This window comes from Grampus griseus (genome assembly GCF_964374135.1).
Source record: "Grampus griseus genome assembly, chromosome: 15".
Classification (NCBI taxonomy): domain Eukaryota; kingdom Metazoa; phylum Chordata; class Mammalia; order Artiodactyla; family Delphinidae; genus Grampus; species Grampus griseus.
The window spans coordinates 28819595-28830848 of record NC_139009.1 but is presented as its reverse complement, the minus strand read 5'-3'; the positions used below and the strand labels follow the sequence as shown (position 1 = coordinate 28830848).

Genomic DNA, 11254 nt, shown 5'->3' with positions numbered 1-11254 from the left:
GTAGCATTCTCCAGCACACATTTTTACAGGGTATAACTTGTCAAGTTAGTCATCTCTATTTAGGATTCTTCTGAATGTTTCCCTATGGTGTATGTAATTTCACATCCTAATAAATGAGTCCTTGGTAGAAGCCAGAAGTAAAAAAAAGTGGAGTTCAACCAAACCCATGCCAGCTTATTTTAATGCAACTAGTAATAACAGTATCTAGTTAACAAATGAAATATGCAAGACAAATGCTAAACTAAATGGGACTCAACAACAACAGGCATAAACAGGGGCTCTCCCAGGAAACAGCTCTAACACTGGCCCCTCCGAGGCAGCTCAGTAGTTCTCAATCCTGGCAGCATATCATCAGTACCACCTGCCAATGCTCAGACTCCCTTCCCAGAGACTCAGCTTTCACTGGATTAGCGTGGGGCCTGGGAACAAGCATTGTACTCTCAAGTGATTCTAATGTGCAGCTCGGGCTGAGAGTGGCTGCACCAGCCTGATGCACCACTTTTAAAGCCAGGTCAGTGTGGTCCTCCAGGGCCATTCCCCAACTGCTCCATATACTGCAGGAACACCGTGATTCTGATAACAGAGAACAGGGAGGTAAATCAGGTGCTGCCGTGCTGCTGTCACCTTGTCTCTGCACCCCCCGTGGGTGCGCTGTCACCTTGGGCCAGGAGAGAGTGCACGGCAGGTGCTCTGGGGCATGAGTAGAGCAGAGAGGTGGCCCTGCCACAAACCCTGTGAACACTACCCATGACACGGTCAGCGTGATTGTATGAAATCCTGTCAAACATGTAATTAAGCATCTCCTATATTGTCATGACAAAAATGAAACTTGTGGAGAGTTACAGAATTCTAATGGGAAATTAAAATGTTACAAATCTCACAAAAGCTCTAGTTAAGCCTTTGTAAGTGCTGTGTTCTATTCTCAATTTTTATTTTGAAAACAATTCTCAAAATGTAAAATCCCCAGCATTCCCAAAACGATGGATTATTTTGGCTCATTCTACAAATTTAGGATCACCTTTCTAACTCTGTGTTTCGAAGTATGAAACACCACACTGGCAAAGAAAAATAACAACATGTGGTTTCCAAGCCCTAAGTGCCTTGCTGCCCCACGTGTGTCCCATAAAGCATTGGGGGTTGTCCGAGAGCCCGTCGGGAAAGCGGCATCTGCTGGTGCTTTGCCTGCTCTGAATTTAGTTCCGGGGCCGTGAGTTGAACTCTGTACAAATGTTCTGGATGACCTTGGGAACCACTTTGTAGAGGTGGTCGAACTCGTCCACAAAGAAGGCGTGGTCCCTGGCAGGGTGAGTGGCGATGACTTCCAGCTCGTCCTGTGCAGCCCATGCCACGCCTATGGCATAGGTGATCACTCCTGTGGGGACAAAGGGTAGATGAAGCAAATGTCCCCAAGGGAAAGTACTGAAATGAATCCTTGCCTTCCTGCTGCTCTGTTGGCCATTGTGCTTGAAGGCAACCGAGTCCAAACTCAGAAATGTGCCCAAAGCATGAACATCTGCTGTATGCTAGCAGCAATAAAGTTGGTATAGTTGCTATCTCATAGGAGTTTACAATCTTTTGGAGAGAAAAAACAGGAAAATGGAGTAAATGCATGATAAGAATTTCATGTCCAGGAGCAGCATGGGGATGACATTTGGACAAGTGAAACTTTGGTGCCGTGCAGATTGTACCACATGGCACACACTTGCTCTGTGTGTAGAGGCGCACAAAATTCAGTCTTACATGCATCAAAAGTCGGTTCGAGATCTTTTAAATGAAAATGAAACTATGGGTAGTCAAATCCATTTCACCTGCCTTCACTAATCAAGGTTGTTTTAAGACTTGCATGTCCTCCAAGTGGCACGTAGCCTAAACAGTAAGATGTTTGTCCAAGTTGTACTCCAGAAACTTGGAGTCAGCTGTGAGCTGACCTTAGCGTCAGCTGCGTCTAGCTCAGCTGAGCTGGTTAAGACAGGATAGGACCACTGACCCTCCAATGGGGCATGCGCGAGTGCCCGCTTGGTGACCTTTAGAACAAGCGCAGAGGCCTGTAGCTTGGTTACGCCTGCGCAGAGCAACACTTCCACACCTTTTTCTAATCACACTCCCCACGCCTCAGACCGCCCGGCTCCTTTACTTGTTATAAATACCCCGAGCTCTTTGCCCTTGGGGCGGTAGATTTGAGGCTGGTTCTCCTGTCTGCCTTGCGAATAAACTCTCTCTACTGCAAACCTAGACAAAAAAACGGTGGCATTGAATTACTTTAGGCTTGAGGGTGACTTTATAAGCCATAGGCTCCAACCTCATTCCCGGTGCAGGAACCCTGCTTGCACAAGGACCTGGAGAGCTGTGACCCAGCATCTGCTCCATCACCACAGAAAAGTAAGTGTTTACCGATAAGAAAGTGGCGGGCAGTGTTGACTGATGCAGGAGGTCATGGAAGATGAAAGGGAAAAGCGCTCTTTGGATTCAGAAGAAACAGAAACAAGATACTGGTAGCCTTTGAAGGGAGCAGCGGCAGAGGAGTAGATGCCAAAGAAACCAAGTGAATTGCTGTGAGTTGAGAGTGAAAAAGAAATGAAGATGTGGGGCAGCACATATAGCTGATTCTTTCCAGAAATGTGGCTATAAAGAGGAGGCAGGTGGTAACTGGAGCTAGAACACGGGGTCAAAGAGAATTATTTCCCTTTTTAGGAAGAGAGGGACTTGAGCTGGTCTAGATGCAAATGGGAAGGAGTATAGTAGGATTAAAGTGTTTGGACTGTAACATGGAGCAGGGAGGAGAGGAATTCGGAGGGCAGGGATCTGTTCTCAGTGGGGAAACAGGCTGCCTGCTGTGTGGTTCTTGCCTGGTGAGCGGGTGCTTGACCTATTCCCACGCCCCCTCCAGGCTGGCCAGGGTGGGGTTAGCAAGATGGCCATGAGACAGAGGGCAGAGCCTGGGTGAGGGTTTCCGGCCAGGCTCCTCTCCCCCGCCAGCCACTCACAGGGCCCACATCGCTCTCTCCACCATCTTCCGGGTGCCCTGTCCTGCTGACTGGCGAGCCATCCACACCTCACGTGGTTCTGGTCTAAGCTGGCCTTTTTTTTGGCCGTGCCATGCGGCATGAGGGATCTTGGTTCCCAGACCAGGGATCCAACCACTGGACTGTCAGGGAAGTCCCTAAGCTGTTCTTCTGTTGTGGCTCGTTGAGTGAAGTTAAGCTGCCCGTTCCTTCTCTTACCTCTCCAGTGTCTTTCCTCTGAACACGGTCCACATTGGGAAAAGGCAGCGTTGGGCTTTAGGCCCCTGCCAAGTGGCTGCAGAATGGGGCTTAGACTGACTAAGCCCTCGTTTCTGCTCAAAGATGGAAGGACTGCCCCGCAGTAAAGACAGCATAAGCAGTACTAGAGATTTCTACTGGCAACCCAGCCTCGGCTTGGACACTCCCAAGTGTTGGCTTGGACACTCCCACAGTGCTTATTGCTTCCATGTCACTTGCATCTATTGGTCCTTGTTCTTTAAATCTGCCCAGAACATAACAGCCCTGATAGTGCCCAGGACATTTCCCTTGATCTTCACTTCTCCTGACGAGTAGGCCAAGGCTACCCTCTGGGTGAGGTGCAAAGGAGGGGCATCTAGGAAAATGAGTGAGTGGAGCTGAACATGAGTGGGACCAGACGTTTGGAAAAAGCAGGAGAGCCCTGGGCTTGTCGAGAGCTGCCCCACCTGCGTCCTCCCACTCACTTTGGAACTTTGGGCAGGTTGCTTCTGAGCCGTAAACCATCTTCCCTCTGCTGACATGAGCCCAAGGAGCCCTGTGAAGGCTGGCACGCAGGCCACCTGCCATCCCACCATTATGAGTGCTCCGCACAGGGCAAATCACTGGGCAGACCGTCTGAACTTGGTGTCTGGTTACTTTGGTTTCCAGAAGCCAGAACTGCTGGTTCCTAAAGGCTTGTTTATTTTTACACCCCTCCTTGTTTCAAGCAGGATTAAAAGCAGCTTTAAAGAATATGGAAAATCTTGCATCTGAACCAAGTTTAATGTAGGCAGACAAGAAAACTACCCCCACAATGAGTGAGTCTCTTCACTAGTACTTATCTACAGGTTTTTGGTTCACTGACCACTCAGTTTACTTCTGTTATCATTACTATTATTACTATCACTTGGGGTTTTCTCCAGGTTGTTTGTATTTTCCTGGTATTTTATGGCTCTTTCAAAACTGGTTATACATAGATTCTGTCAAAACATTAAATATGACCGATTTTCTAAATATTTGCAAAAATAGTTTGCTCACTTTTCATGGCTGTAAACTTTCTGTTGCCCTCTTCCAAATTTTCATATGGAAATATCTCTTTAAATATTTTGAATGAAAATTTCTTTGAGGTCTCCCCCAAACCTCCAATATCTGGTTAGCAGTTGCTTACAAAAGTAGCACTCTTTTAAAACATCCATTTTCTTCAAATTTGTAACACAATTTTGTGGTCTTCAATGGAGATGAAAGCCATGAGTCAAATTCCTCTTCAGTGTGTCACATGTTGGTGTGCCCTGCCTCAGTGTGGGACCTTAACGTCGGCAGTCACCCACAGGCCGTGGTTTGCCATGACACTGTGGAAGCCACCGTGGTGGCCCCTGCCTGACCCTTCTCTGCTGCCCAGTGGGGCCTGCAGTGTTGAACTACACCCCTAACACTCTCCCTGCAGTTCTGAACAGTTTATTAGGTGATAGGCAAAACCAGTGCATAGAGAGACAGTCCCTTCTTTGTCCCACTGGTCCACCAAGCCCCAGAGCGACGCTCAGCCCCAGACTGGTCAGCAAGACCAGCTCACTCACCCTCGTGATGGGCGACCATGGCCGGTATTCGGACATCGTCATAGGACCTCCCGTCAGTGATGAGGATCATTAATTTCCTCTTGTTGGGCTTGGACTTCTTGAAGAGCTGTTCCAGGGCGTAGTTGATGGCAGCCCCCGTGCTGGTCCCACCACTCCAGTACCCCACTCTCTTGATGGCGTTGAGGACGTCAGGCTTGGTGCTGTACACGTCGAACCCAAACTCCAGCCGCTGCTCGTAGGTGTACTGCACGGCCCCGATCCGCGTGTCCGTGTCGGAAATCTCAAACTCTTTGCTGAGGTTGGCCACAAACTGGAGAACCGTGCGGAAGTTGCCCGTCCCTACGCTGCTGGAGCCGTCGATAATGAAGCCAATGTCGGCCGAGTTTAAGCAGGTCTTGCTGCAGGCCAGTCGGTCGGTGTCACAGACCCGCTTCACCAGGGGCTGCACGGTCTTGTGGAGGCTGAACCAGTTCTGCACACTGAGCGAGTAGAAGCCGTTCGTTCTGCACACAGCCTGAAAGACAGGGGGAGGCCACCCGCCAGGTCAGGGGCCTGGCCACGCCCCCTCGCCACGCCCCCTGACCCTGCACCAGGCCTCCTAATGCGCTCTCTCCATCTCGGTTCACCCAGTCAGGTGCTCACCGGGGCAGAGACCCGTCAAGTTATCCCTGGACTCACTCCCACGCCCTCAGCCAGGTCTCTGCTTTTGTGGAGAGCCATCAGTCAAGCAAATCCACAGGGAGAGGGGAATCACTGGTTTCAGCTTCATATTTATGCCTCCTCAGGCCCCTCTGTTCATTTGTACTGGCAGCCAGCCATGAAGTTGGCATTGGTGGGCATCAACCCAGGAGAGATTAAAGAAAGCTTTTGTTGTGATTGGGAAAACAAAAGGCACGCATGAGACATAGCTAAAGAATTGTTTCCAGAGCAGCCCTGCATCCAGCAGGAAGGGAGTTCCACACGTGTCAGGCACCACTCTAGATGTTCTTAGATTATCTCACTAACCCCCCAACTTAACCCTACAGGGTGGAATTATAACCCCCTTGTCATGAAGGAACAAACCGAGGACCAGCTGTTAAGTGACATCCCTTGAATCCTTGAGGCCGGAACACAAATCTGTCTGCTCGTAGAACCCAAGCTCTGTCCTCTGGACAGCTCTGCCTCCAGGCAACTTAATATTTACTTGTGCCCAAGTTTGTTCCAGAAAAAAACTCAAGACACCTGCAAATAAACATTGAGCAAGCTGGTTGGTGTGTTCCTGGAAGTGACTGTTTCCCCCTTGCCGCTGCCTCTCTGGGGGACGGGGTGGGTGTGCGTGGGTCACAGAGAGAATCACAGACCTGATGGCTACAATCGAAGGTGTATAATTAAAACATTATTTTAAGACAAGAAATGACTTTAAAATGTCCTAGGAAATATACTTTAATTGGTTTGTAAAAACCTAATGGGGTTCATAAACCTTTCCATGGCTTAGGTGGCATATGAGATGGGCGTTGAGGCTGAGCTGAGTTGTAGCCAACGGATGGAGAGGAGGGATTCCCCACCAGGCAGCCTCAGTAAGTCACAGCAGGATGCCAGGTGGCTGGAGCTAGGAAGATGCGCTGGGAAGCTGGGTTAGGACCACACTCCAGAAGACCTTGGGAATAATGAAGGATTTGAAGCAAGGACCCCACAGGACTGGAAAAACTCTTCATAGACATGAGCTTCATTGTGAAATCTAAACTGGAGGGAGAAATAATAGATATAAAGTAGTAGCTTGAACTGGAGAGGTGGTATTGGGCATGGGAAAGAGTGGACAGATGTGAGATATGTGACATGGGAGCTGACAGGGTGTCCTGGGGTGACTCTGGTTGTCTGAGACAGCTGTGGGGCCCGTATGTACAGTCCAGAGGAGGAAAGAATTTGGGTGGGAAAGATGATGCACTTGGCATTTTGCATGTAACGTTTAAGGCTCTTGGGGACATCGGGTGGAGACTAGTCAGTCAGCTGGAAACAAATGGCTGTTGAGCTCCAGAGAGACCAGGGAGGGAGACATATGAGTGTGTCATTGCCTGTGGGCAAAGGCTGAAGCTGTGGCCCTGGGAGAGGTTCTGGAGGGAGAAAACCTAGTGAGAGCAGAGGGGAGGGCAAAGAACTGAGCCCTGGGGAAGTCTACACTTAGGGTACAAGACGGAAAAGAGGGCTTCCCTGGAGGCGCAGTGGTTGAGAGTCCGCCTGCCGATGCAGGGGACACGGGTTCGTGCCCTGGTCCGGGAGGATCCCACATGCCGGGGAGCGGCTGGGCCCGTGAGCCATGGCTGCTGGGCCTGCGCGTCCGGAGCCTGTGCTCCGCAACGGGAGAGGCCACAGCAGTGAGAGGCCCGCATACTGCAAAAAAAAAAAAAAAAAAAAGACGGAAAAGAGGAGAGAGCAAATGAAGAGCCACACCGTGTCCTAGAGGTTAAGGGAGATGAGAATTTCAAGGACAATGAAGTGCAGGATTCGTGCAGGGAGCTGAGCCCTAGTAGATCTGGAGACACAGAACACTAAAGCTTGCGGGCATCCCCCCACCCCTCCCTCCTATCCTCTTCCTTTTCTTTTTTTTTTTAATCATCTTTAATTTCTTTCATCAGTGTCTTATAGTTTTCTGCATAGAGGTCTTTTGTCTCTCTAGGTAGGTTTATTGCTAGGTATTTTATTCTTTTTGTTGCAGTGGTAAATGGGATTGTTTCCTTAATTTCTCTTTCAGATTTTTCACCATTTGTGTATAGGAATGCAAGAGATTTCTGTGCATTAATTTTGTATCCTGCAACTTTAACAAATTCATTGATTAGCTCTAGTAGTTTTCTGGTGGCATTTTTAGGATTCTCTATATATAGTATCGTCTCATCTGCAAACAGTGACTGTTTTACTTCTTCTTTTCCAATTTATATTCCTTTTATTTCTTTTTCTTCTCTAATTGCCATGGCTAGGACTTCCAAAACTATGTTGAATAATAGTGGTGAGAGTGGGCAACCTTGTCTTGTTCCTGATCTTAGAGGAAATGCTTTCAGTTTTTCACCATTGAGAATGATGTTTGCTGTGGGTTTGTTGTAGATGGCCTTTATTATGTTGAGGTAGGTTCCCTCTAGGCCCACTTTCTGGAGAGTTTTTATCATAAATTGGTGTTGGATTTTGTCAAAAGCTTATTCTGCATCTATTGAGATGATCATATGGTTTTTATTCTTCAATTTGTTAATATGGTGTATCGCATTGATTGATGTGCGTATACTGAAGAATCCTTGCATCCCTGGGATAAATCCCACTTGATCATGGTGTATGATCCTTTTAATGTGTTGTTGGATTCTGTTTGTTAGTATTTTGTTGAGGATTTTTGCATCTATATTCATCAGTGATGTTGGTCTGTAATTTTCTTTTTTTGTAGTATCTTTGTCTGGTTTTGGTATCAGGGTGATGGTGACCTCATAGAATGAGTTTGGAAGTGTTCCTTCCTCTGCAATTTTTTGGAAGAGTTTGAGAAGGATGGGTGTTAGCTCTTCTCTAAATGTTTTACAGGATTCACCTGTGAGGCCATCTGGTCCTGGACTTTTGTTTGTTGGAAGATTTTTTTTTTTTTTTTTTTTTTTTTGCCGTGCGCAGGCCTCTCACTGTTGTGGCTTCTCCCGTTGCGGAGCACAGGCTCTGGACACACAGGCTCAGTGGCCATGGCTCATGGACCTAGCCGCTCCGCAGCATGTGGGATCTTCCCGGACTGGGGCACGAACGCTTGTCCCCTGCATCGGCAGGCGGACTCTCAACCACTGCGCCACCAGGGAAGCCCTGTTGGAAGATTTTTAATCACAGTTTCAATTTCATTACTTGTGATTGGTCTGTTTATATTTTTCATTTCTTCGTGGTTCAGTCTTGGAAGGTTATACCTTTCTAAGAATTTGTCCATTTCTTCCAGGTTGTCCATTTTATTGGCATAGAGTTACTTGTAGTAGTCTCTTAGGATGCTTTGTATTTCTGCAGTGTCTGTTGTAACTTCTCCTTTTTCATTTCTAATTTTATTGATTTGAGTCCTCTCCCTCTTTTTCTTGATGAGTCTGGCTAATGGTTTATCAGTTTTATCTTCTCAAAGAACCAGCCTTTAATTTTATTGAACTTTGCTATTGTTTTCTTTGTTTCTATTTCATTTATTTCTGCTCTGATCTTTATGATTTCTTTTCTTCTGCTAACTTTGGGTTTTGTTTGTTCTTCTTTTTCTAGTTCCTTTGGGTGTAACGTTAGATTGTTTATTTGAGATTTTTCTTGTTGCTTGAGGTGAGATTGAATTGTTCTAAACTTCCCTCTTAGAACTGCTTTTGCTGCGTCCCATAGGTTTTGGGTCATCGTGTTTTCATTGTCATTTGTCTCCAGGTATTTTTTGATTTCCTCTTTGATTTCTTCAGTGATCTCTTGGTTATTTAGTAGCATATTGTTTAGCCTCCATGTATTTGTGTGTTTTACGTTTTTTCGCCTGTAATTCATTTCTAATCTCATAGCATTGTGGTCAGAAAAGATGCTTGATATGATTTCAGTTTTCTTAAATTTACTGAGGTTTGATTTGTGACCCAAGATGTGATCTATCTTGGAGAATGTTCCATGCGCACTTGAGAACAAAGTGTAATCTGCTGTTTTTGGATGGAATGTCCTATAAATATCAATTAAATCTATCTGGTCTATTGTGTCATTTAAAGCTTCTCTTTCCTTATTTATTTTCATTTTGGATGATCTGTCCGTTGGTGTAAGTGAGGTGTTAAAGTCCCCCACTATTATTGTGTTACTGTCGATTCCCTCTTTTATAGCTGTTAGCAGTTGCCTTATGTATTGAGGTGCTCCTGTGTTGGGTGCATATATATTTATAATTGTTATATCTTCTTCTTGGATTGATCCCTTGAACATTATGTAGAGTCCTTCCTTGTCTCTTGTAACATTCTTTATTTTAAAGTCTATTTTATCTGATATGAGTATTGCTACTCCAGCTTTCTTTTGATTTCCATTTGCATGGAATATCTTTCACCATCCCCTCACTTTCAGTCTGCATGTGTCCCTATGTCTGAAGTGGGTCTCTTATAGACAGCATATATATGGGTCTTGTTTTTGTATCCATTCAGCAAGCCTGTGTCTTTTGGTTGGAGCCTTTAATCCATTCACGTTTAAAGTAATTATCGATATGTATGTTCCTGTGACCATTTTCTTCATTCTTTTGGGTTTGTTTTTGTAGGTCCTTTTCTTCTCTTGTGTTTCCCACTTAGAGAAGTTCCTTTAGCATTTGTTGAGGAACTGGTCTGGTGGTGCTGAATTCTCTTAACTTTTGCTTGCCTGTAAAGCTTTTGATTTCTCAGTTGAATCTGTATGAGATCCTTGCTGGGTAGAGTATTCTTGGTTGTAGATTCTTCCCTTTCATCACTTTAGGTATATCATGCCACTCCCTTCTGGCTTGTAGAGTTTCTGCTGAGAAATCAGCTGTTAACCTTATGGGAGTTCCCTTGTATGTTATTTGTCGTTTTTCCCTTGCTGATTTCAATGATTTTTCTTTGTCTTTAATTTTTGCCAATTTGATTACTATGTGTCTTGGCATGTTTCTCCTTGTGTTTATCCTGTATGGGTCTCGCTGCACTTCCTGGACTTGGGTGGCTATTTCCTTTCCCATGTTAGGGAAGTTTTTGACTATAATCCCTTCAAATATTTTCTCGGGTCCTGTCTCTCTCTCTTCTCCTTCTGGGACCCCTATAATGCAAATGTTGTTGTGTTTAATGTTGTCCCAGAAGTCTCTTAGGCTGTCTTCATTTCCTTTCATTCTTTTTTCTTTATTCTGTTCTGCAGCAGTGAATTCCACCATTCTGTCTTCCAGGTCACTTATCCGTTCTTCTGCCTCAGTTATTCCGCTATTGATTCCTTCTAGTGTAGTTTACATTTCATTTATTGTAGTGTTCATCTCTGTTTGTTTGTTCTTTAATTCTTCTAGGTCTTTGTTAAACATTTCTTGCATCTTCTCGATCTTTGCCTCTATTCTTTTTCTGAGGGAGGTCCTGGATCATCTTCACTATCATTATTCTGAATTCTTTTTCTGGAAGGTTGCCTATCTCCCCTTCATTTAGTTGTTTTTCTGGGGTTTTATCTTGTTCCTTCATCTGGTACATAGCCCTCTGCCTTTTCATCGTCTGTCTTTCTGTGAATGTGGTTTTTGTTCCACAGGCTCCAGGATTGTAGTTCTTCTTGCTTCTGCTGTCTGCCCTCTCTCTTCCTTTCCTTTTTAAACCTGGGGTCCTGTCTTTGGAGGAAGGTTTATATGGGGTCCCACTGTACAAAATATACAAAAAATGGGCTGCTTTGGGGGGATGGGTGTGAGGGCCTGGATCCCCATCTGTTCTGCTCCCATCTCCTGCCAGGCATTTCCACAGAACTGAGGGGCAGCTGAGTTTGAAATCCTGATCTCCC

The 11254-nt window shown here is 45.9% G+C and overlaps 1 protein-coding gene across 3 annotated transcripts in view; it reads right to left on the bottom strand.

Moving 5' to 3' along the window:
* Positions 1 to 270: 270 nt before the first annotated feature.
* Positions 271 to 11254, bottom strand: part of VIT (vitrin) — a 125907-nt gene continuing 114923 nt past the window's right edge. For all 3 annotated transcript variants that reach the window (XM_082672489.1, XM_082672490.1, XM_082672491.1), the window contains 2 exons: positions 4814 to 5327; positions 271 to 1372 (listed from right to left, as the gene is read on the bottom strand). In XM_082672489.1, the coding sequence (XP_082528615.1) occupies positions 1194 to 1372; positions 4814 to 5327 (693 nt within the window). In that variant the 3' untranslated portion in view covers positions 271 to 1193. The remainder of the gene's footprint in view (positions 1373 to 4813; positions 5328 to 11254) is intronic.